The following is a 27,273-nucleotide window of genomic DNA, read 5'->3' on the forward strand; positions in this document are numbered from 1 at the left end:
ACATTGTGCAATTTAGTACAAGATTATGGATTGGAGATAGCATTGAAACATCAAAGTAACAACGATTTTGAGACAGAATTCAATCTGAAACAAAATTACAATGAACAGATGTTTGGAATAAATATAAAATTTTAATTACCTGGGTTGTTGATATATCATATGAAAAACCAAGTCCATAAAAGCAGCTGTAAAATTCACAAAAAAATCTTCTATAATAAAGATGTACAATACATAAGACCGTCTAGTCTTCTGTATGACAGTGAAGTTTTGATTCTGAAACAAAAAGACAAAGTCCTGGTCATTGATAAAATTAAGAAACATGTTGTTGTTTTCTAATGTCAGGCATTTGGCAATAAAGTCATTTGACCTCTTGCACTCCAATGTTTTTCAAAGATATTGTCATGGTTAGCCACTGACGCACAGATTTTGAGATGTTCTAAATCCATTTCTTGATTTGAGTTGCACAATGGACAGTTAGGAGACTGATATATTCCAATTCTATGCACGATGCTTGGCCAAACAGTCATGGCCTGTTGCCAATCTAAATGGCAAGTTGTAGCCGATTTAAGTGAACACCATATTTTAATGTTTTGGTGGCTACTTCATTCACACACAACCCCCAGAATGTCTTGAGGACCACACCTGCTGTTGGTCAACGGGTCCACTGGACCTAGTTGGGAGATCTTGTTGATCACCAACTTTCCCTCCTTAAGCCACTGGAGGACGATTTTAGTGCCATAGCAGGTCAGCACTAGGAACAGAAAAGTAGGAAGGGTAGGAAGGAAAGTGAAATGAACCCCTAGGCCTCGAATGCTCTAATACTGTCAGGGTCGAAGAAAGTAAGAGTTCAGTCAGAGGACTGGATAGGAAAGGGTAAAGAGAGAATTGAGGTATTGAATAGAGGAAAATTATACCAAATTCGGTCATTAACTCATCAAGCTGACCAGTGCTAATTGATGAGTAGCCCCTCCCTTTAGTTCAGCTTGTAAAATTATGCTTACTAACAGCTGCACCACGGGAAGGTAGGGATGGAACATTGGGTATTTGTCCAGGTTGGTTCCTTAAAGCCTTCAATGGGAAGGATTAATGGCTCTCCCCCCTGTATCCGACAAATACCGTTTTGCAGCCAAAATTAAGAAATATAAAAATAACTGTTTCTGAAGCTTTGTCAAAATGAACAAAAAACAATGCCTAGAATAATAATGGGATGCACTGCTGGATGGGAGCATATCAGGCATATAAAAGCTAAAGGCATTATTATTATTATTATTATTATTATTATTATTATTATTATTATTATTATTATATGCGAACGAATCAGGCCTATAAAAGCTAAAGGCCTAATTATTTATTATTATTATTATTATTATTATTATTATTATTATTATTATTATTATTATTATTATTAGGAAACTTGTAATATTGTGGTAGTACCAACATCAAATAAGCAGGACCTTTGAAAATTTTAAATCAGGCATGCTACAGCATTATTTTCCCTGGACATTTATGATATGTAAATGAGACACACTGACTTTACTTTTTATTTAAATTAATTAATGAGGTTATAAATCTTAATAATATACCGCGCATGTTTTGTTTTGAATGAGAGCCAATTATGAATATAAATGAACGCACCAAGAATGAATTTGAAAATTCAGTGTGAGGTCACATGGTAGCTTTGTTCATGTTCAATCTTTTCATTCATTATTGGCTCGGTGTGTGCAAATTTACGTGTTTTTCTATTGACTAGTGTTAAAGTTACAATTATTATGGTTCATGATTGTTTCTTTGTGGATGCACAGATTTATAAGTAAAGTTCCTGCATTGTTACCATAATACCCCTACACAAATTATTATTGCCGCGCTCTCATGGTTAACATTCGGCAGGTCTTTGAGCAGCCTCGTGCATAACATTCGGCAGGTGTTTGAAATTTAATTGCATTGTTGTTTTCAATTTCTTATGTCGCCGCTCCAATCATTCGCCTCAATTTCAATATTGCAACCAATAAGCTGCTTCCATTATTAAATGACATCTATTTGTCTAATCCACGTGGACTAAAACAGAGGTTGCAATGTCTTGTGTTGAGGACGAACATTAAGTTATGTGATTAAAAATTATTATTATTAGGCTTTAAGAATGTCAACGTACTCGTATATGAAATAATAATAATAATAATAATAATAATAATAATAATAATAATAATAATAATAATAATAGCCATTTAACAATATAACAAACTAGTGCTTATTCTTATCGACGAAGTAGATGTGACAACGTGACGCTTAGAGTGAAACCTACAGAGCAACAATCGGTCGGCAAAATTATGTTTTAAAAGAACACCGCATGTTATTGTACGATGCCGACATGTTAACCATGAGAGCGCGGCAATAATACTGGAGTGTACTTCTTTCGAACACATTTTGTATCATTTCAAATATAAATTTGAATTTGAATTTAAAAAAAAAGTGTAAAATCGTATACTGATGTTTTACATGTAAACTCAATAGATAGCTCAGATCAGCTGAAGAAGATCATAGATCTGAAAGATTCACTTGAGAAGGCATCAAAGAAGTACCTGCTGCTGAGACAGCACACTGTGGCACAAGATGCAAGTGACACGTCTGATTCCGACTTTGAGGAAGTTAAAGAGAAAGAAGGGTATGAGAATACACCAGTTGCAGATACACCTATACCCGCCCCATCTACAGAAAAGGTGCATGGAACCCAGAAACAGTCAACAAAGACAGGCTGGAATATATGGTCAGAAGAGAATAACGAAAAGGTAATGTAGCAAGAATTTACTTTTATTTTCTATTTGGAAACAGTAACCGCAACAGGGTTAGCTGAAGCGTCAGGTGTATTATTATTATTATTATTATTATTATTATTATTATTACTTTACTATACATTGGTGCGATCGAAACTCGAATATGCATCTGTAGTTTGGAACTCGATTACAACTACGGACTCGGCTAAATTAGAAAATATACAAAGAAAATTTATATCTTTATGTTTATTCAGATTTCTGCCCATTAATTCCGGGTATAGTTATGAGAAAAAATGTGAATATTTTAATTGTCAAAATCTATATGGTAGACACCATGAGCTAGATTATCCGTTCTTTTGCAAAGTCCTCAAAGGTGATATATCCTGTGACTCTTTCTTAAACAATATTACCTTACGTATTCCAACAAAAGATATGAGAGCCCACAAACTTTTCTATATTAGAAATTCGAAATTTCTTTCACCACTCTCCAGATGCATTAAAAATGCCAACATGCATGGCTGCGAATTCGATCCCTTCAATGTATAGACTTAGTTTGCTCTTGGCAACGATTTATCATTTATGTATTCTTTTAGGCATTATACTCAATTATCATTGTCTCAAAGTATTCTTAGTTATGTATTTTAAAGTCATCCATTATTTATCCATTCATCTTCATTATTGTAATTAATTGTAATTGTATTTATGTGTAATAATTATTATTGTATTATGTTTTTGTTATATTTGTGCTGACCTTTATTGGCCACTGGCTGTTGTACAGCACATTAAATATAAATAAATAAAATAAATTATTATTATTATTATTATTATTATTATTATTATTATTTTAGGATCCTACATCAGCGCAATCTACCCTGTCATCACTGAAGACAACAAAATCGGTACCAAAACCTCCAGAAATAATTTCTAAAACAGAGTCAGCTTCCAAGAACAAAACTTCACACAAAACCACAAAACCAGAGGAAGAACCAATACCTTCAACTTCCAAAGGCAGCTCAAAAATGGATAGAAAAGCAAAGCTGTTAGCTGTGGCACCCAAAGTCCCATTCGACATTGACCTGTACCATTGGGAGGACGAAAATGTAGCTACTCCCACAATGATGGCGTAAGTGACTATAGAAATATACAAAGCATGAAAATAGAATAGTACCAGTACATGTTTTGAGGTTCCCTCAGCATATTTTTACAGTTCTACTACATTGTCCCTGTGTTGTGACTAATGTAATTAGTAAAATTCTTCTCTTATTGGAAACTTTTTTATTGGGTTATTTTACGACACTGTATCAACATCTCAGGTTATTTAGCGTCTGAATTAAATGAAGGTGATAATGCTGGTGAAATGAGTCTGGGATCCAGCACCGAAAGTTACCTGCATTTGCTCGTATTGAGTTAAGGGAAAACCCTGCAAAAAAACCTCAACCAGGTAACTTGCCCCGACCGGCATTCGAACCTGGGCCACCTGGTTTTGCAGTCAGACACGCTAACCATTACTCCACAGGTGTGGACTATTGAAAACTTTTACTGTGTCTATGTTGTTGTTTTCTAATGCCAGGCGTTTGACAATAAAGTCATTTGACCTCTTGCACTCCAATATTTTTCAAAGATATTATCATGACCAGCCACTGAAGCACAGATTTTGAGGTGTTCCGAATCCATTTCTTGGTTTGAGTTGCACAATGGGCAGTTAGGGGACTGATATATTCCAATTCTATGCAGGTGCTTGGCCAAACAATCATGGCCTATTGCCAATCTAAATGCAGCTACAGACGATTTTCGTGGTAAATCGGGAATTAACTGTGGATTTTGATGCAGAGAGTTCCATTTTTTCCCTTGGGATTGAGTTATCAAATTTAGTTTGTTGAAGTCTAACAACTGAAAACAACTGTGTCTATACCTGATTTGGTTTTGATGTACATTAGTAAGTTTTCAGAGCATTTAAAGGACATTTAAATTATTTCTATTCACTGTGTGAATGTCAATAATATTATGTGAACTTCTACTGAATATGAATAGCCTTACTATTATGGGCACTAATTTTGACACTTATCCCATTATCTCCTGGCTTATTTGCCTCATGAGTGATGCCTTATTGGTTTCACTTATGAGATTCAAACCTGTCTTCAGACAGTTAACTGAATAATAACATCCATAGAAATTTATATTGTTTCGTAAATTCGGGCAACAATACTTCTCTTGTTTTATACTTCCATGGTAACATGACTGTGTTGTAATTGATATTTTGAAGCGTTCTAAATAACATGACAATCTTGTCTCAATTTTTAGCCTTTTCTTATTTCATACCATCACAATTCGACATTATAATAAAATTGATAGAATGAGTTACAAGTGCTACAGTTGTTTACGCTTAAATATGTTATACAGGCATTCATTGAGAGAAATTATAATAAAATGATGGAGTTACAAGTGCTACAGTTGCTTATGCTTAAATATGTTATACAGGCATTCACTGAGATAAATTATAATAAAACTGAAGGAGTGAGTTACAAGTGCTACAGTTGTTTATGCTTAAATATATTATACAGGCATTCACTGAGAGAAATTATAATAAAACTGATGGAGTGAGTTACAAGTGCTACAGTTGTTTTTGCTTAAATATGTTATACAGGCATTCACTGAGAGAAATTATAATAAAACTGAAGGAGTCAGTGACAAGTGCTACAGTTGTTTATGCTTAAATATGTTATACAGGCATTCACTGAGAGAAATTATAATAAAACTGAAGGAGTGAGTTACAAGTGCTACAGTTGTTTATGCTTAAATATGTTATACAGGCATTCACTGAGAGAAATTATAATAAAACTGAAGGAGTGAGTTACAAGTGCTACAGTTGTTTATGCTTAAATATGTTATACAGGCATTCACTGAGAGAAATTATAATAAAACTGAAGGAGTGAGTTACAAGTGCTACAGTTGTTTATGCTTAAATATATTATACAGGCATTCACTGAGAGAAATTATAATAAAACTGATGGAGTGAGTTACAAGTGCTACAGTTGTTTATGCTTAAATATGTTATACAGGCATTCACTGAGAGAAATTATAATAAAACTGAAGGAGTGAGTTACAAGTGCTACAGTTGTTTATGCTTAAATATGTTATACAGGAATTCACTGAGAGAAATTATAATAAAACTGAAGGAGTTACAAGTGCTACAGTTGTTTATGCTTAAATATGTTATACAGGCATTCACTGAGAGAAATTATAATAAAACTGAAGGAGTGAGTTACAAGTGCTACAGTTGTTTATGCTTAAATATGTTATACAGGCATTCACTGAGAGAAATTATAATAAAATGATGGAGTGAGTTACAAGTGCTACAGTTGCTTATGCTTAAATATGTTATACAGGCATTCACTGAGAGAAATTATAATAAAACTGAAGGAGTGAGTTACAAGTGCTACAGTTGTTTATGCTTAAATATGTTATACAGGCATTCACTGAGAGAAATTATAATAAAACTGAAGGAGTGAGTTACAAGTGCTACAGTTGTTTATGCTTAAATATGTTATACAGGCATTCACTGAGAGAAATTATAATAAAACTGAAGGAGTGAGTTACAAGTGCTACAGTTGTTTATGCTTAAATATGTTATACAGGCATTCACTAAGAGAAATTATAATAAAACTGAAGGAGTGAGTTACAAGTGCTACAGTTGTTTATGCTTAAATATGTTATACAGGCATTCACTGAGAGAAATTATAATAAAACTGATGGAGTGAGTTACAAGTGCTACAGTTGTTTATGCTTAAATATGTTATACAGGCATTCACTGAGAGAAATTATAATAAAACTGAAGGAGTGAGTTACAAGTGCTACAGTTGTTTATGCTTAAATATGTTATACAGGCATTCATTGAGAGAAATATAATAAAACTGAAGGAGTGAGTTACAAGTGCTACAGTTCTTTATGCTTAAATATGTTATACAGGCATTCACTGAGAGAAATTATAATAAAACTGAAGGAGTGAGTTACAAGTGCTACTGTTGTTTATGCTTAAATATATTATACAGGCATTCACTGAGAGAAATTATAATAAAACTGATGGAGTGAGTTACAAGTGCTACAGTTGTTTATGCTTAAATATGTTATACAGGCATTCATTGAGAGAAAAAAAATAATTCTCTGATCATGCAAATGATGCGTAAGTTCCTCACTGTCACTTTTAAAGGCATCAAATTCTTTGTTATGCTCAAAACCAAAGATAAATAAAAATAAATTCGCGAATCTGTAGATACTAATACCATAGTACCTAAATTTGACAATGTGGTGGCTTGTTTCCAAAGTAAAAAAAAAAGCATTTTATATACATAAGAAATGACTCAATCATGTATAACAGTCTTTGTACCTAATAATATTTTTCTTGTTATGTTTATGTCAGAGTCAGAGCTGAAGGGTCCCGGTTCTGGTACACATCTCTGGAAGAATTAGAAGAAGTACCGGTTCCTGAAGGATTATCAGGCATACGAACTAGAGTGATTGAGTTCACCGGCAAATTCGAACCAGTCGAGTGGGCTTGCCGAGCACCTCTGCCCAGTGGGAAGCTCTGTCCACGTAAAGACAGATACAAGGTATAGCACTTAGAATTTCTTATCTACAGGTGCGTAATAGACATTAAAGTCTGAATGCTTATATGATAGGTACAGTAATGTGTTGTCATCAGCACTGTACTATGCTTACAATTGAAGCCAAGGTTTGTAGGTTAGAATTCGGGCAAGAGCAATGGATTTTTAAGGCCACTGAAACTCTTAAATGCTTTAACAAGACCTGGCTTCCTTTGGGAGATACCAGAGCAGATTTGCATCACAAACGACTCTTTTCCTGAATAAATGGACTCAGTGCAGAATTTTAGGCTATTTTTTCGTCTCTGGCTCCATAAGACAACAGCAATGTGTAACGCTCGAATGAGGAAAATATAAAACTCATTCCCAGCATTAATTTGAAGATTCTTAAGACTTTAAACCAGGCATGTCAACACCCTGCACATTGTGCACTTGTCTCTTTGTGATGTGCAGTTCCTATTCCCCTACCTGGAGGGAGTAAATCAGCTTGGAGGGGAACACGGCAGAGCTGTACATTACCTGCAGTAGCAGAACAGCTTTGGTTTTTTTTTTTGGGGGGGGGGGGGGTTATTTTACGACACTGTATCAACATCTAGGTTATTTAGCGTCTGAATGAAATGAAGGTGATAATGCCCGTGAAATGAGTCTGGGGTCTAGCACCGAAAGTTACCCAGCATTTGCTCGCATTGGGTTGAGGGAAAACCCCGGAAAAAACCTCAACCAGGTAACTTGCCTCGACCAGGATTCGAACCCGGGCCACCTGGTTTCGCGGCCAGACGCGCTGACCGTTACTCCACAGGTGTGGACGCTTTGGTTTCAGTAACACAGATCAGTACGGGTGTGCTCATTGAGCTGTGATTGTGAATGTGTTATGAAAAATAAAGTGAGGAGTCCACAGATATAACGAAGAAGAGAAATCACGAATCATATAACATAACTGTTATGAGGTTTTCCTCAGCCAACAGTAATTATTTTAAAATGAAAGGCTTTCATCATATCATGTTGACCTAATAGTGATGTGAGAATTTAAATGAGATTAGTAAAGTTCGCCAGCTCTTATTTCTTAATTAGTACTCTCACAGCAAGATAAACATGACAGTGACGTTGTTTTGGAGTCTGTACTAACACAGCCATCAATGGTTAGACGACTTACAACTTTTATTTGATAAGCTGATAAGTGATGAGAATATTGAGTGAAGAATACATGTGAAGATCTTGAAGTTGAAAGGCGGAAAATTTTTCTGGAAAAATAATACATAATGGCGAATTTTCCATCTCACGTTACTATATTATCGTAATATACTTATGTTAATAAATCTTTAAACCTGACATAAAGAAAATGTCCTCGCTTCACAGCTTGTTAAGTACTCTTTTAACTCAATTCAGTAACGCTTCCAACTTGCTGATACTTGCTCTCACCGTTTTCCAAATAAACTATATATAAATTTAAATTCAAGCTTAATTTATCCAATTTATTAATAATAATCTGAATTTATATTAATATACATCAAGGAAATGATTCCAGTGTAAAAGCCTCACAGTGTCCTATTGCATGTAATTGGGAGTAAAATATTTTCTTTAACATTTGTGCACCAATGGTCCCAATAATGCTTGAGGAACAATGAAAGGGTATTACTTTGAAATAATCAGTACCTACTATGTAAAATGAAATACTGTGTTCGTTTTTTGTTGTTTCGAAATTACTGCAATATTTATATTTTCTTCAAATACTGTATACAAATCATGTAAATAAATGATTCTTTACAAACGACTGCTTTGTGAATTGTAACTGAGTAAGTCTATTGTTTCTTGTGTTACAATTATTATCAAATATAGACACTGACAATAATTGTGTTTTGTCCTTCTGCTAAGTGTGTTTATAATGTCCAAATGTCAATTTAATTGAACACTAGAAGTGCAGAATAGCTTCTTGTACATCCCTCCCGCTAAGAACTGGTAAGAGCAACACGTGAATGACGCAATCTGCACAGACCGGCATTCCGCGCACATACACTGCACTTTCAGTGTCTGATTTCTGACATGCCTGCTTTAAACCCATGACAATGAATAGAACTGAATGAACAGTGTTAATATGTTAAAGAGGTAAGCACAATGGACTCATTGGAAGTGGATACTTAGAAATAATTTAACTTATCTCTAGGATTATCCAACATTGAATAAATATTAACACTGTTTATTGAATTAAAACGTAAATAATATATAACACTGTCTTGAAAGAAGTAGATTACTTTCATTAATATGCTACGTAGAGTAGAGTTGATATTAAGAAATAACAAAAACAATGTTGTTGTTGTTTTTTAATGCCAGGTGTTTGACAATAAAGTCATTTGACCTCTTGCACTCCAATATTTTTCAAAGATATTATCATGGCCAGCCACTGAAGCACAGATTTTCAGATATATTGGGTATCTGTCGGATACAGGGGGGAGAGCCATTAATCCTTCCCATTGAAGGCTTTAAGGAACCAACCTGGACAAATACCCAATGCCCCATCCCTACCTTTCCGTGGTGCAGCTGTTAGTAAGCATAATTTACAAGCTGAACTAAAGGGAGGGGCTACTCATCAATTAGCACTGGTCAGCTTGATGAGTTAATGACCAAATTTGGTATAATTTTCCTCTATTCAATACCTAATTCCCTCTTTACCCTTTCCTATCCAGTCCTCTGACTGAACTCTTACTTTCTTCGACCCCGACGGCATTAGAGCATTCGAGGCCTAGGGGTTCATTTCCCTTTCCTTCCTCCTCTTTCTACTTTTCTGTTCCTAGTGCTGACCTGCCATTGCACTAAAATCGTCCTCCAGTGGCTTAAGGAGGGAAAGCTGGTGATCAACAAGACCTCTCAGCTAGGTCCAATGGACCCGTCGACCAACAGCAGGTGTGGTCCTCCAGACATTCTGGGGGTTGTGTGTGAATGAAGTAGCCACCAAAACGTTAAAATATGGTGTTCACTTAAATCGGCTACAACTTGCCATTTTCACTCCAATATGAAATAACAAAAACGATACTCTAGTTTCAATACATTATTTCTATAATATTCTTACATTAAAAACAAATCTAGTATATTTTTACAATTTCCCTACTTCAGTGAGAATGTTTTTCAACCATATATTTCAGATATCGTATGACTTCTGTTTCAGTGCCCTTTCCATGGTCCGATCATTGCAAGGGACAAGACAGGGCAGTGCTCGAACCCAGAAGATGCTCAAAAAGTTGTCAGAGAAGCAGAAAATAAGCAACAGCAATGTCCAGACTGGCAGGATCCTCAGCTTCTTGAGGATCTTAAGGTACACAGATGGATCTGTCCACCAGATTTAGCAATGCTGACTACATCTGTCAGAAATAAATTCTGACTGATCCCATTTAGGTCTGAAGTTTGCAGGTTCAAACCTAAGGACGGGAAAAATCCTTACCATATACTACAGTAAAAATTTACTATGTTTTTCGTTCATGTATAACTGTACTATATCTACATATAAGGTAGGACAATTTGTAAGTGAACTGTAGCTACTGTATAATGCTTTTAACACGACTTAGTTCATATGTCTCATCTTCTTCGTGCCTACAACATTTTGTCTGAACACATGTAATATATAACTTACTATAACAAACAGCAACTGATCTTAGCAATTCAACTAGGCAACATTGCTGAAGCACAAACGGTTCGTGTTGTTCTGGGCAGCTAAAAGCCACTATCTTCATGAATTAAGTTGCATGAAAAGAGGTATAACATCATGATTCCCTTGACAGGAGTTTCAAAGAAAAATTTTCTAAATGGTGCTGCATGAAATGAGTTACTCATATCTCTCAGGGTCTCTGACACGAGAAAGAGATGTACAGGCACGAAGGGAAAGGGCCCTGTCTAAGCAGTGATGCCCCACTTCACCACATGATCCATTCTCTATTTAAAAAGAATAATTTAGAATGTGTTTTAAGTGTCACTAAAGAGTTATGGGTTCTTTTTACTTTATGAACATAATACTTTCCTCTTTTTTTCAGCAAGCTACTGGGGTAGACTTAAAAATGCCAGAGAAAAGAAATGGCCGAGGACGCAAGAAGAAAAAGAAATCTGACAAAGATAAATATCCTGGACTCACAGACATACGAGCAAAACAGAACACACCGTTTACTAGACTATCCAAAAAAATTTTCAAAAGGTATTCATTATTTGTAGTCTATAATACACCTATGTACAGATCAACTAATTTTAAATTAGCCGCTCATGCAAATGTGTTGGTGTATCACTCAATTATATCTGTATCTGATGCAAGTGTCGACATGTGGACATAATTCCACAAAATAGGCTGTTTTACTACATTAAAATCATGAAGCATATGCTACCAGAGTTAAAGCACAGTGTAGTATATACAGTCACGAAGCTCAATCTGTAGTAAATATGCATCCATAGATAATTGCTAACCACTAGGATCGCTACTATCGCCTCATTACAGACAATGTGAAATAGTACCTGCACAGTCTATTGTTTCTAGTTACTTACTTACTTACAAATGGCTTTTAAGGAACCCGAAGGTTCATTGCCGCCCTCACATAAGCCCGCCATCGGTCCCTATCCGCTAGTATCCTCAACAACTCAAGCTTCGTGACTGTATATATTAGACTGTGGTTAAAGAGTGACAAATTTATAGTAATCTCGTTTCACTCACAAATTTCATTATATAGAATATTAAAAAACACTTTACCATTCTGACTTTATACTCGTCAGATTAACTTCTGTGATTTTATTAATTTCCATAAGAACATGCTAAAATATTGCTAGTATTTGAAAATAGGTTATAAAATGTTTCATATTCACAGAATGATCAAGTTAATGATTAATTTTTTACAACAGTCTTACATTTGAGCATTTATTTATATCAAATACATTTTCTTCTCAATAGATTCTGTTGTTTGATATTGGCTATAGGACTTAAGTTGTTTGACATGGCCCATGTTAAAATGGACAAGAAAAGATTCAGAACTTGACCTGGCTATCCTGCTTGCATAATCATGACAAGCCTCATTACTAATGTATATCTACAGATCTAGAGCACTTGGTTCACTCAGAGTGCTTAAAGCAAGATTGTGTGCTGTTGCTTTGTCTCATGAAGATTTTAATTTTTTGCAATCAATTTTAAGTTTAATATTTATATGTTGTGAAGGTTAATTTGTATAATGTAGTGCCTATTTAAGGGGCCTGGGACCCAATAATATGCTCAGAATTTTTATTTTTGTTTTCTTTTTTAATTGATTTATATTCTCTGAAAAAAATCCTCTTTCCAACGGTATATCATTTATGCGCATTATTATTATGGAAATATATTTTTAAAATTTTTATCTACGATGAGAAATATGCAGCTAGCGTGTTCTGATAACTTTGGCAGCCATTTTCCGTAAGTTTGTATTTTTCTCTATAAAGTGTACCATATCTCAGTTTATAGTGGTTAGATTTATTTCAAATTTTCTGTGTGTATTTAGTTGGTATTGGAGCATAAATTAACATCAGGGTTTTTTAAAAAATAATGGCTTTTAAAGCAGATTTCTTAAAAAATATAGCAAAAAATGAGATGAAAATTTACATATTAAAAAAAAATTATAAATTTATAAAATATTGTTATTTTTTAAAACCCTTCCATCAGATTACTTATAAGAGTGTTAGAAATAAACTCTAAAAGCTTCATTGTTTCTACTCCCAACAGTTTTAGAGAAAAGGCACTGTAAATATCACTAATTTAACATGTGTTAAGATAGGAGATTCCCGGTCCCCTTACGTGTACAACTATTATGGCAAGTTTGTTGACAGTCTCATGCTGTAGTGACTGGTTCTAGTTCATATCACTGCAGAGAACTACTAGGGCCTAATACATTACTGTATTATCTACATTTAATTTCTGTAATGGTCACAGTGTTGACAACAGTAATAGTATATCACGGATGAATATAATAGGATTCGACACTGCTGTCAGCAGTATCTTTGTCTATCCAAAGTAGTAAGACCAGTATCACAAGACCTACACTGTCGTAGGTGGAGAACATTAGAGCTACGTGATGAATAGATCCTCCAGGCTTCTCCAGTGAAGCTGCTTCACACGTCTTGTCTCCGCACATGCTAACTTCAGTAAATTGGTTATGCATCAGTGGGAGAATCAATTCAGAGAGGGGAGAGAAGTATGTGCAGAAGGAAGAAATGAAACATTTTAAACAAAGAGAATCCAGATCCAAGCTGTGACCGCACTGAATGCAATTATCCTGACACACCTCCAAACTGAAAATATTTTGACAGTAGACTCAACCTGACATGACAAGTAGATTACTGATTTATTTTTTAATTCCAATGAGTGGAAGGAAGAGAAGTATGTTTGTAACTGAATTTTTTTTCGTGAAATAATCACATGTTAATAATTATTAATACTATTTCAGATGTAATTAAATGTCATTTTTGTTGTATGTTTTCCTCACTTCTACGTTTTTTCTTCAGACCTCACAAAAAACGTATAAATGAAGTTTTACTGCATTACAAGCCTCAAAGTTAAAAAATTAACTTCATTAGTCCAAAAGCAAGTTTTACTGGGATGAAAGATGCAAAATTAAATCTTCCAAAATGTAAGCCACTGGGGGAGGGGGGGGGGACAATTAGGCTGTAAACTGGAACAGTTCAGAACTTGAAGCATAATGCAACTTGTACTTAAGTATCAATATGCCTTAAGTTATTTTATGTTTTCAGGGGTGCAATGAAACGAGTGGCAACAGCCTTGGATGCAGCTGATCACAAGCGCTTTCGGGACAAGTATGGAGACCAGTTCCATTACATGTACAATACATCTTAACGGAAAACTATACATGACCCTACTGCAAACAAAAACATGCGAGTCGTAAGTCTCTTTCTCTAGTGTCACATATTGGCACCAATTAGAAAGCTTCTCTCCAGTTACTTGTCTGCTCCATTTCCGCTTAGGAATATGGAATATGATGAATTGTAACAGTATACTGGAAGTCACATAAGAATCACATATACTCATCATCTGTTAACCATCTAATCCTGCATTCCTTGACCTACCATTTTAATGCTAAAGATGTTTTAACATCATATAATAAAGAAAGAAGAGAAATAATTCAGTAATTCTCATCTATATATATAATTTGAACTGGTAATGGAAATTACGGGAAAACGGCTGAACAGATTTTAATAAATGACCCATCATTTTGAAGCTTGGAACCCAAAATTTTTCAGTTTTCAGTGAAATTTCAGTTTTCCTACATCATTTTCCTATTTTCCAAAATCCATCTATCGTCAGTTTTCAGAAATAATGGCTTTTAGAGAATAAAACAAAACACAAACACACTACAATAAACACTATCACACGAAGGCTACGACATATTTAGAGTTCAGATGACATCAATACCAATATGTCGATCTTCATTTGTGTAACTTTTTCAGAATGTTTCTGTAATATAGGTTATTAAAAACTTCAAGATTTACTAAAAAAAATTTACAGGTCAGATTCTCTGGTGTGTAATTTTCTGAGTACAGCTGTCTGTGTATTGGATATTAAAAACTACAAAACTTAAGAATGTTTGATGACATTATTACCAATAAAAATGAAATATTATTATAGTGAATGCCATGATGTGAGTATTTGTAACTTATTATACAAATTGATGCTTTATTGATGATATGAAAGTGAAAGCTTTTGGGGTTATATAAGTAGGCGTAGAGAATATCTGAAGTCAGATCTTCATTTCTATAATATTTACTGAATGACGGATATGTAGTAGTCTATACAAAACTTAAGATAATATTGTTATTAAAAATGAAATATTTTTGTAGTTATTAATCAAGTGGTATAGGTCTTTTCCATATATTTAATGAAACTCAAGAACTGAAGATGTATAGGTTCAATAAAAAATATTTAGGACAAAGAAAATCATTCAGAGGGATATGTTTCATTATTATGGAAGCAAATAACTTCCAAAATGTCTGGTATTCTTCAATTGAAATAATTTTGAAAAATTTTAATTTGAACTTCTAATGAATTTAGTTTGCAGCATTTGCTGCACAAGCCACTAGTTTTTATCGAAGTCAGAGACTAGTATGAAATAGCAACAATTTGATTTTGAACAGAGCATGCAATTTTTTGCTTCGCTTCTTTGTAGAAAATATATAGGATTCTGATCTGATCACTTTTTTCAAGTAGAGAGATTATAGATTTGTTCCAGAATGGTTCAGAATCGATTCTGAATTGTCTTTGGAACTCATTTGGAACAAGTGAAATTGGTTCCCGATTAAGGCGGTAACTTAGAATTCTGAACTGCTGATGCATGCACATTGGCCTAATATGAGATTGAGGTTAAAATTAAAAAATAATCAATCATGAGTGATTTGAAAGGTGATAGGCCTAGTGATATATTTTATGACGAATTAAGTTAGGAAGATGAATATAATTTTAATATGAGAAGAAATTCAGAAGGCAGTGAAAGAATAGTTCAAGAAACATTCCAACAACGTAAAATCCCGAACTAGTTCTGAGAACATGCTCAAATGGCGCATGCGTTGAAAGATGTTCAGTATTAGTTCGTAACATGTTCTGAATTGCTTGTTCGAACAAATTTTATGAAAATATCTGAACTTACATTCCTAAACGCAATGGAACTGAAACTCTTTGACTAAAGAAAAGTTTGAAGACGAGACCTAGCCATACACAGTCAATAAGAAACAGACAATTCTTTTAAAAGGTAAAAATACATCACAAAATATCGCCATTATCATGTGATTGGGACCGTCCATCCATGGCATCCCCACTCTTGTGGATATTCATACCAGGCCCGCGGTTACAAAGGTTGGCAGTTCTGCATGAAAAATAGTGTATTTAGCAAACACATGCTATTTATTGCATCTAAATCGGGTAACACGTGTAATTATAGCCCCTTCTCGAAGTTGACTGTGCACACGAAATTGTACTCCAGCCATACGTGCGCTACACCTCACCCACCTGGTACAACAAGTCACGTAGTGGAGATGTGGCCCACAAGCTTTTCTAGTTTTTAAAGTCAAATTAACTAAATCCTTCACTCCGGTGTTTGTCCATGTATTTCCTCCTCTAAACAGAATACAGAAAGCGTTTTCATGAGCGCAGGAAAAAACCAATCGTTATCGTTTCCATTACACATTTCGGTATTAAAATGACTAGTAGGCTACATGATTTCCTCGACTTTTTGCAGAAATTTCAATATTTAAATTTTGTGTAGGACGTCCTAATTTCTTAAGTTAACATGCAATTTCTCTTTAAATTTCGAAAAGGGTTGGTAGATTAGGTTTTCATTTCATTCATTTATAATATAAAATATTTCCTTAGACACACTGACTAATCATATCACACCACCCACAGTACTATAACACACTGGAACTGTAATGATATTCAGTAGTCCAGAAGCCTATGTGTTCTAGCGCAGGTCATAAAGAGATGAGGGTGTTGGCGGTTCTTTTGTATATTCGGAGAGAGCTGCTTCGGTTGCAGCTCTAATGCAGTCTTATGGGACGGTGAATAAAACCAGTTTTCTGCTGCAGACTACCCTACGTTGAGCTTCAGGAACTGCCGATCACAGATCCGAAAAGTACACTACAGCTAAAATTCTCGAGCAGTTCAAGGCTCCTACAGACAGTAAAATCTCGAATCGAAGGAGAATGAATTGGAAAAGTGAATGAAACAATGAACTAGATTACATAAAAGTACGTTTTACATTTTTAATTTTTTCAGGTCCATTTAAATGGCGGTTCTGCAGTTCTTATTGTAGAGCCGCCCCTGATACCAGGGGACCTCCGATCATGTTAACAACATAGTACAAAACCACAGCAGACATATAAGACAAGACGAGAGCATATCCAGACCCGTGGAATGAAATTTATCTCTTACTTCTCTGCCAGAGTTGTAGGGAGGGGGAGAAGGAACTACTGCTTGACAAAGTTAACATGTACCATGTAAATGTTGTTGTTGTTTTCTAATGCCAGGCATTTGACAATAAAGTCATTTGACCTCTTGCACTCCAATATTTTTCAAAGATACTATCATGACCAGCCACTGAAGCACAGATTTTGAGGTGTTCCGAATCCATTTCTTGATAAAAAATGGCAAGTTGTAGCCGATTTAAGTGAACACCATATTTTAACGTTTTGGTGGCTACTTCATTCACACACAACCCTCAGAATGTCTGGAGGACCACACTTGCTGTTGGTCGACGGGTCCATTGGACCTAGCTGGGAGATCTTGTTGATCACCAGCTTTCCCTCCTTAAGCCACTGGAGGACGATTTTAGTGCCATAGCAGGTCAGCACTAGGAACAGAAAAGTAGAAAGAGGAGGAAGGAAAGGGAACTGAACCCCTAGGCCTCGAATGCTCTAATGCTGTCGGGGTCGAAGAAAGTAAGAGTTCAGTCAGAGGACTGGATAGGAAAGGGTAAAGAGGGAATTAGGTATTGGTTAGAGGAAAATTATACCAAATTCAGTCATTAACTCATCAAGCTGATCACTGCTAATTGATGAGTAGCCCCTCTCTTTAGTTCAGCTTATGTAAATAAGCCTAATGATTTGTGTGTGTGTGTGTGTGTGTGTGTGTGTGTGTGTGTGTGTGTGTGTGTGCATAGAGCGAAATTTATTCCATTAAATTAATAAGTGTGTTATAAACTTTGTACTGTACAATAGATTGATGTAATATCCTTATAAACTATTATGTACTGACAAACTGAATGACTAGAACAACCGTGGCTCTTGTACCATGTAAATGTGATCACCATTATATCACAGTCTACTATATACAGTCGCGAAGCTCAATATGTAGTAAAAATGCAAACATGGGTAGTTGCCCACCACTAGGATCGCTACTATCGCCTCCTCATCACAGATCTCTCTCCTAGCAGCCGACAAAATATGTTACACTTTTGTTGTCGTGTTCTTTTGGAAAAAATTAACACCTTCCTTCCATTATTGAAATATTAAATGCATAAAGTTAATTTATTATTTTAATGAATGCATATTAAATTCCACCATAAACTCGAAGATACCTGCAAGAAATAAGTTAATATAATTTTTGTTTGTGCAAAACGAACTGAAATTTACTATAATAGCTTCACTCATTCAAGATTATAGCGATAATTAACTATGAAACCAATAAATATTAATTTGCATTTCTCTTTACAATAATAATAATGGAAATATGAATTAATGGAGTAACTTACGTGTACCGGTACTTGTAGTGTATGCTTACGTAGTTAAAGTGGGATGAGGTTAAGCAATAATAATCACACCAGAATTGGAAATAAAACGTGATCAATAAATTTTATTGTAACAGACTTTTTCTACGTCTCTAGTAAAGCAACAAATAAAAATAACAACAAAATTATCAGCTATAATTAAAAACATATCCTTTGAAGAAAAAAGTAGGCCTAAGCAATAATAATCCCACCAGAATTGAAAATAAAACGTGATCAATAAATTTCATTAAAACAAACTTAATTTTTCTACGTTTTTAGTAAAATAACACATAAAAATAATAACAAAAACAATAGCTACAATTAAAAATATATCCTCTGAAAAAAAAGTAGACCTAACCTTTATTTCTCTGGAAATTTAGCAGCCTAAGTGACAGAACTTTAACCGGTATCTAATGTCCTTTCGGTTAGACTGAAACATTTCATTGTGAAATTTAAGGATATAACGTATTCTAACAGTCACAAAGAACTTCAAATTAACAGTTTTGTTTCTGCACAGCATTCTTGTGGAAACCCAGGAACTTTTCTGAATCTTTCGGAAATCGGACAAAGGATATCTCTGGCCTCTTTCTCTTACTGTTGCTACAATTTATAGCACTACAAACGTCTCCTCCTTGTCCCATATTATTATTCCAATTATTATATTTTAGCCATTAACATTTTCATTACAACCAATAACGAAAATTTCACAAGCATCAATGTGAAATAAGCAACGAGCTAGCACTCGATAGAAATACGACACAGTCCAAAGTCGACCATGGACAGTCTATTGTTTCTAGTTGCTAACTGCTTGGAGCGCTTTATCACGAGATTTGCAAAAAAACACCTCAAGCTTCGCGACTGTATATAGTAGACTGTGATTATATCAAGTAACAATTATCTATTTCTTCTTTGTCATAGGTGGAGGATGTTATGTTCACTCTGGGTCTTATCAGTGGTGCATCCAGAACAACGAACCTAGATGTGGGCCAGCAGTGGGAATCAGTCTATTTATACGTGATTGAACATATTTGTACTTCCCGGTATCCTGTAAAAAGTGATGTATTGTTTATAATTAAATTGAGATTGATATTTTGTATAAAAATGAAATATACGTATTATTGCCTGTTTCCAACCATGTATTAAATTCTTTTACAAACATAAAATCAATAAATTAATGCAAGATTAAGGTAGCAGGGGCAGAATTTACCAGTATTTATTACATCAGTTGATAATGGAAGAATAGTTGTAAAATATTCTGTAGGACTTAGCAGAAAACTGAGTGAACAGATGGAAAACCTGCACTCGAGATATAGTGAAGTAAACGAGCATTGTATTTCGAAACTCTGTGAATGATTCCATGCAAGAATGGTTTGCACGATTCTTCAGTGTATCGGAAGACAAAACCACTCAAGGTTTAGCAACTGTTATTCTGAATGTGACAAAAGAAAAAGCTAAGTTGGTCAGTCGAACTTACAGTAATGGCAGATTCTTGTGGCTGTGTTCAAGCAATAACTGAACATAACTGAACCTAGTATTTTTGTACGGTGCCGAAAAAAAAAATTAAAAATAGCATATCTTTGTTTATGATTTAATAATAGCCTTTCAAACATTTTTCAGCAAATCTTCCAAAAGACAAGTTATTATTAGCTTTTAAGAGAATTGGATTGCAAACTTTCCTCAAACAAGCACCACTCATTGAAATTACCGGTAGCACTTTAGAGCAACAGTACCAGTAACTGCAACTTCATATTTTCAGGAATACTGTATAAGGCAGGCATGTCAAGGACACAGGTAAGGTTACGAACTGTTGTGTATCAGAGTGCACGTTGCGAGCACTGTGGTTTGAGTGAGTGCAAGAAAAACCATCAGTTAGGGATGTACATTATACTTACTTACTCACTGGCTTTCAAGGAACCTGGAGGTTCACTGCCGCCCTCACACAAGCCAGCCATTGGTCCCTATCCTGAGCAAGACCAATCCAGTCTCCATCACCACATCCCACCTCCCTCAAATCCATTTTAATATTATCTTCCCATCTACGTCTCGGCCTCCCTAAAGGTCTTTTTCCCTCCAGCCTCCCAACTAACACTCTATATGCATTTCTGCATTCGCCCATACGTGCTACATGCCCTGCCCATCTCAAACGTCAGGATTTAATGTTCCTAATTATGTCAGGTGAAGAATACAATGCGTGCAGTTCTGTGTTGTGTAACTTTCTCCATTCTCCTGTAACTTCATCCCTCATAGCCTCAAATATTTTCCTAAGCACCGTATTCTCAAACACCCTTAACCTATGTTCTTCTCTCAAAGTGAGAGTCCAAGTTTCACAACCATATACAGGGAATAAGTTATGTTACGTACTACACCAATGTAAAATTAATACTAGGCTATACATATCCCTACTAGGATCATTTATTTAAGAAATTTGTTTCGACAATCATGTTAAATAATATTTCTTTGAAGGCATACTTGACAATAATTCTTTATAAAAATTATTTCACATTATAACACAAACAATTTGAGACATTACTATATTGTGAATGACACTACCCATTCATGAATAAATGCGCATAGGCCTTATACTATATCTTGACACCTTTTCAAAATTTTTATATATTGACGAATTTTTCAAAATAAAATTATAACAACTGAAATCTCTTTTGTTTTAACACACATTTATAAACATCCGGGATTGTCCTTATTTGTGAAAGTTTCAATCTCCTAAATTTTTGTGACATTCTCTAGAAATAATTCTTCCAATGTCTTAGTGGAAACTATTCTCATAATGAATAATTTCAAGGGAAAAATTGTTCCGGGATCGATACCCTGCCCTGGAACAATTTTTCCCTTGAAATTATTCAAATCTGCTTTACAGGGAGCTTTACCTGAAAGACTAGATTTGCACTCTCATAATGGACTATATTTGAGAATCTGTCAAACGTGGTCTTCTCCTAGTTTGTGGACATTTATTTGTAAAAAAAACTGTTTACATCTATAAATGCTTCCAAATATTCACATTACTTCTTCTGCAAACTTAGAGCAAGATGGAATTTAAACAAATAAATAGTAACCACAGTAAAACTTTTAAAATTAACGACACGGTATTATAACTTCTAGTTAGATTTTCAACATTTTAGTAAAAAATCCAAATTGCCCTCTATGCAACAAAGAAGAAGAAATGGCTGAAGATCATCTACAAACCTGTGAAGTTCTAGCTGATGGATCCACCACAGAGAAATATTGGAGAGCAAGAACGCTAATGGCTTCGTTGCCAAAGCCCAGCATTAGATAACAACAACAACATTTTAGTAAAATTTTGGACTACTTATAGTTTCAAATGTTTTTTTATAATCAATCATTTTCATCCTATCATCTTTTGTGATGTTCTTGTATTGATGGGAACTGTATATCGTAATGTTGCTGTACATTAAATTTCTTACAGATAATGTGTTTTTTTTACACATAATACACTGTGCCTCATCATTGTGATTGCGGCTTGAAAAACCAATCTTCATGCTAATAACGAATAACAGCTACTGCTGATTCTAGAACCAATAGTATGATTTGAGTGCCAATTAATAGGATTAGTCTTCATAATTACACTGCTATCCCTAACGTAATTTAATCATATAATGAACAAAAATTAATCAGCTTCCGATAAATAAACTTATAAATATAAAAAAGAATTAACAGAAAGATGTAACAGAGGCTCCCAGAAATAGGCTACAATATAAAAACTGAATAAAATACAATATCGATATTTTTTTTACACTTAACCTCCAGTAACATGATACAATTTTTTGTAATGATCAGAAGAAATTATTTCAAAACGACAAGAGTTTTTAATACATGTATAAAAGTTGAAGAAATATGAAAAATCACATCACTTTTAACACCCATTTCACAGCTTTAAAAGAATTCTGGAAGTGTTATTTTATTTTGCAGCCATGACATTATTTTGTGCAGAATAAATGAGAAAGTGGGAGTAGAAGTTAAAAGATAAGGGAAGTGTGAATGTGTGATGAATACAAGGACAAACAAAAACAATCTATGAGAAAGAAAAGAGAAAAAACTGGGAGATAGAAAAAAAGAAAGCAATTAAACAAGAACAAAGAAGAAATGCAAAGAGGCGAGTTTCAAGACACAGAGCACTAAAAAAACAAAGGATGGCATTTCAGAATCAAACATCTTCAAATGTATATGAAAATTCTTATTCACTTGGAAAAGCTACTGCTCGTGGGCGACAGCATTACCAAAATCGCCAAAGAAAAGCCAAGAAAATCAATTAGCCTATTTCAAATCCTTGTAGGAAATGGAGACCCTAAAAGCTGCAAAAACATAGGTCTATCAATTCACTGGTACTGAATTCAGACGGTACCATTAAAAAAGTTAAAGAATTTTATGAACGTAATGATATTATTAGACAGGCATCTAGAGTGATAAAGACGTGGAAACTGTCAAAGATAATGATGGTTCTAAGTGTAAACTTCAAGCTCGGTACTTCTGATACTTTTTCAATCAATTACAGAAACCCGTTCAGTGTTTGGTCTAGAGAATGAAGATATTAAGAGAGGAAAAAGCAAATTCTGTCATCTGAAAACTCTTAATGTGAAGTTTGCCAATAAAATGCCACACAATGTGTGCTTATGCCGTTGCCATGAAAATTTTATTGCTGTTGTGAATTCTTTACATGATAGATTCTCATCATTCCTCATGCACAATGAAAATTTCTGGGACTGCAAACTGACTTCAGACGGGTGTTGGTTTAATAAATGTAAAATAGTACCGGTATGTAAGAGAAATATGCTTAGCTAAATTACAAAATTACCAGATGATCAAAATGATTGTGAAGTGGTTTGTGTGGAAATATCTTGCAGATGGAATTTTACAGAAAGCGACGGAAGATAAAAATTAAAATATTTAACTATGGCACATATTTATAATACTGCCAAAGAAACACAGGTTAAACAATAAGTGCGATATAATCATTTTTACAGCTTTAGGTTTCAGTTTGATGATAAAAGATTGTAATGTGAGTGACCACCAGGCAACTGTTTTAATTTCAATTAAATTACAGTAATATTAATTAAAATACAGTAGATGTAAGATAGTTCTCACCTCCTTATTCAGCACTGCTAGAGCTGTATGTATTAAATCATTAAAAGCAGAAAATCAACATTTAAATTTCAGCTAGAAATGTAATGTCCTTCTATTGCAATGTGTATTACCAAAGTTTGCAACTCAATATTTTACACATTTGTGATCAAGAATTCATGAAAACTTAGGATATGTTTGTTTTATTAAAGATGTTAATTGCTACAGTTATATAACTTATTTAGTTATTTCATTTTTCTGTAAAATATAAAATATGAATACAATCAGCAGTAACTGTTCATGGACCATAGACAGACCCTATTAAGTTCTTTGCGATTTGAAATTAAGTGCATTGTTAATAAGAAATTAGACTGACAGTCTCTGTAATTTAGCAAAAATGCACTGCCAGCTCACCCATGAATATACATAAAAGAACTTGGTCCCAATAGCAGCATTCTGTCCCTTATTCACTGCAGTGAAGTTGCTAGACTTCCTAATTGCAGGAAATAAGATACCCTAAGTGTTCCTATCTGTCCCATGCCATAGCGTCGTGGTCTAAGGCATCATGTCTGAACTCTCATTATAGAATGATGGCTCGTTTGAGTTCTCATGGGGAAGGAATTTTCTCATGGAACTTCGCCCAATGTACCTACGGGGCCAGTGTCCACTCAGCATCGTAATGAATTTGGGAAACTATGTTAGGTAGTGAAATCCGGTTCCAAATAGCTGGGAAGATCGTGATGAGCATACGAAACCCCAGTAATGAGTGGATAACGTTCACCTCTACTGGGGCATGTGGACACGAAGCCAACAGTCGGCTGGTTGGCCTTTGCCTTTCATGGGCTATCACACCACAGATTACTCCTTCGTCGCTAGATCTTAAGAGCCATACATTAACCGGTTTGGTGAGGATATAGATTAATAAGTTAAGCCACTAGAGAAAAGCAGACTCATTGTTTGTGACAAGGTTAGGTATGTAGCGTTTAATGACGAGATGTAGATTAGTGACATGTGATCCACTGCCAATGACAAGGTTGGACTTTGATAAGGAATTAAATTAGGGACAAGTTGACCCACTGACAAAAATTCTGTGCACAGTACAACCTCTATGAATCAAAATTCATTATTTTGTGATATGCTGGTGTTTCTAAAAATGGTGCCACAATATCGGTACAGAAACTATACAGATGCAGAATTAACCTTCTCATATCACATCTCTACTATGTGCTTATTCTATAATAAATTTAAAATGCAACATTAAAAACCTTTACAATTAATGTCATGTCAATCATAATACTGTCACCTCTTTCATCCAAACTGCATCATGACAGGTCCTTGCGAGATATGGAGCGTAAACAACAAGTATTCTGCAAGTGACAAAATTATTACCCATTTTACATACCTTATTTTTTTGGAAATATCAAACTCGAACCAAACCTCAAACTTCTGATCAGGGCTCAAAACTAGAACAAATTCAAACCTCTGCCCGGCAATGGCAACACCACAGTCTTCCACGAGATGGCACTGCAATCGACTCAGTGCCACCAACCCATGCAGTTTATTTCACCAGATCGCCGTTAAAAACTCAATAGATTCCCGCTGATGTTGCAGTTTAAAAAAAGAAATAGAATTGTTGCTAATTAATTACCTTACAGATATATCTCGAAACTATATAGGCTATAAACCGCATTTCAAAATTTCAGACCATACAAAAATGTTAACTTTTTTTTTTTTAAGGATTTATTTATTTATTCAACTGTCTGAAGGTTCGAACCACATGTGACAACAATAAGGCATCACTCATAAGGCAACTAAACCAGTGAATGAGGTAGGGTGGCCAGTTTATTTCCCCCTCCATTACATACGTCGCTGACTAATAACATATAGGTATTACACTGATCAGACTTCAGATTATACAATGGTCTTCCTCAAATACATTTTCAGAACTTCCTGATTATAAATATACTGCTACATATCAGTCAAAACCTCAATCAGAGGTGTTCTTATTTGTATAGGGATAAATTATTCGTTTTTCTTATATTTCGTGTTTATGCAAGGTTTGAATTGGAATGAATTTGAGGGCGCAGATGATGTGAGATGTTACCTTCCAATTACCTGCTTTTCATGGGTTGCTGGGAGGGAGGGGAAGAAGGGAGAAAGAGTACAAAAGCATTAAGCTTTCTTTCAGAATATGTAACCAGCGAGTGGTTTCCAGCCTGTTTCAGACATCTCTCTGCTGTATTAACAAGAATCTGCCAGTAGCACATGTTGCTGTTCACAATGCGAATAAATTATAATTTTATTCATATTCATGAGCAAAACCACGATATTTGATGTAAAAAAAAAAAAAAAAACTGGACACATAAAGTAGAGGACAGCTGTGTCAGCATTAAAATATAGAAAATTGTATACCTAAATTATTTTATGGGTAATTCATTATAGCTACACTGATGCCACATGTTCTCACCTCTCTCTAATGTGGAATATATAGCTAGATTAGATTTAGTGTTTTGTTTAATGCCAATGGTTGTTCTAACCATTTACATGGGTCATTCAATAATTAGTGGCAACAATGTTTGTATGTGACGCTATCACATGATAGCAAGCTGATAACAATGAGAAAGAAGATCATCTGGTGTGTGTTGTCTGTGAGTTTGAAGACAATAATCTCATTTATAAGATGTTTGTAGTGAGTTTAATTTGTAGACTGTTATCTGTACTGCTCTAATATGTCTAACAAATACGAACAAAAATGCCAAATTAAAATTCAGATTATAAGAGGCAAGAATGCTCGACAATGCCATACAGCATTACTGGAAGCTTGTGGTAGAGACTTCACAATATCGTACCGTGGCTAGGGGGGCACATACATTTTGCAACGGGAGGGAAGATGTTCATAAAAAATGTGGAGCTGGCAGACCGCAGTCAGCAAGTGATGATGTGCATATGAACACTAAAAGCACCGCTGGAAGAACACCACTGTTGGACTTGTATTGAACTAGCAAGGGGAGTTGGAATTGCTCCTGGTATGATTCTTCACATACTTAAGATGAAGTTAAAGATAAGGAAAATCTGCGCTCGGTGGGTTCCACACAATCTTAAAGAGGAAAACATGTGACAGCGAATGTAAACAGCAAGATTGCATTTAGAATGCTATGAACGTGAAGGCGAGCGTTTCCTTCAACGTATCTTAACTTTAGATGAAACCTGGGTTCTATGCTACCAACCACAATTGAAGAGACAATCAAATGAGTGGCGACACAATGATTTCCCACGGCCAAAAAAGTATCAGCAAGAACAGGATCCACTTAAAGTCATGTTCATTGTTGCTAATGATTTTGACGGTGTCCTTGTCACTCATTCAGTTCCTGACGGAAATCATGTGAATGGTGCCGAGAATTCGCCATAGATTACCTGGCATTCACCTTACAGTTGGGGAAAACCTCGGAAAAAACCCAACCAGATAATCAGCCCAAGTGGGGATCAAACCTGCGCCCAAGTGCAACTTCAGACCGGCAGGCAAGTGCCTTAACTGACTGAACCACGCTGTTG

General features: G+C 35.0%; 1 protein-coding gene and 1 long non-coding RNA gene across 5 annotated transcripts in view; one reads left to right on the top strand and one right to left on the bottom strand.

Moving 5' to 3' along the window:
* Positions 1-19,754, top strand: part of LOC138708876 (UV-stimulated scaffold protein A-like) — a 34,389-nt gene extending 14,635 nt beyond the window's left edge. For 2 of the 3 annotated variants that reach the window (XM_069839150.1, XM_069839151.1), the window contains exons 8-14: positions 2,509-2,783; positions 3,617-3,891; positions 7,186-7,375; positions 10,527-10,673; positions 11,386-11,543; positions 14,108-14,255; positions 19,546-19,754. In XM_069839150.1, coding sequence (XP_069695251.1) covers positions 2,509-2,783; positions 3,617-3,891; positions 7,186-7,375; positions 10,527-10,673; positions 11,386-11,543; positions 14,108-14,210 — 1,148 coding nt within the window. In that variant the 3' untranslated portion in view covers positions 14,211-14,255; positions 19,546-19,754. The remainder of the gene's footprint in view (positions 1-2,508; positions 2,784-3,616; positions 3,892-7,185; positions 7,376-10,526; positions 10,674-11,385; positions 11,544-14,107; positions 14,256-19,545) is intronic. The other variant, XM_069839149.1, reaches the window with a different exon arrangement.
* LOC138708877 (uncharacterized) overlaps positions 1-25,235 on the bottom strand; it is a 52,490-nt gene extending 27,255 nt beyond the window's left edge. For both annotated transcript variants that reach the window (XR_011334782.1, XR_011334781.1), the window contains exons 1-2: positions 25,124-25,235; positions 140-273 (exon numbers count right to left, since the gene is read on the bottom strand). This is a non-coding gene — a long non-coding RNA (uncharacterized lncRNA). The remainder of the gene's footprint in view (positions 1-139; positions 274-25,123) is intronic.
* Between the last annotated feature and the right edge of the window lie 2,038 nt (positions 25,236-27,273).

Source organism: Periplaneta americana, chromosome 11 (genome assembly GCF_040183065.1).
Source record: "Periplaneta americana isolate PAMFEO1 chromosome 11, P.americana_PAMFEO1_priV1, whole genome shotgun sequence".
In the NCBI taxonomy this organism is placed as follows: Eukaryota; Metazoa; Arthropoda; class Insecta; order Blattodea; family Blattidae; genus Periplaneta; species Periplaneta americana.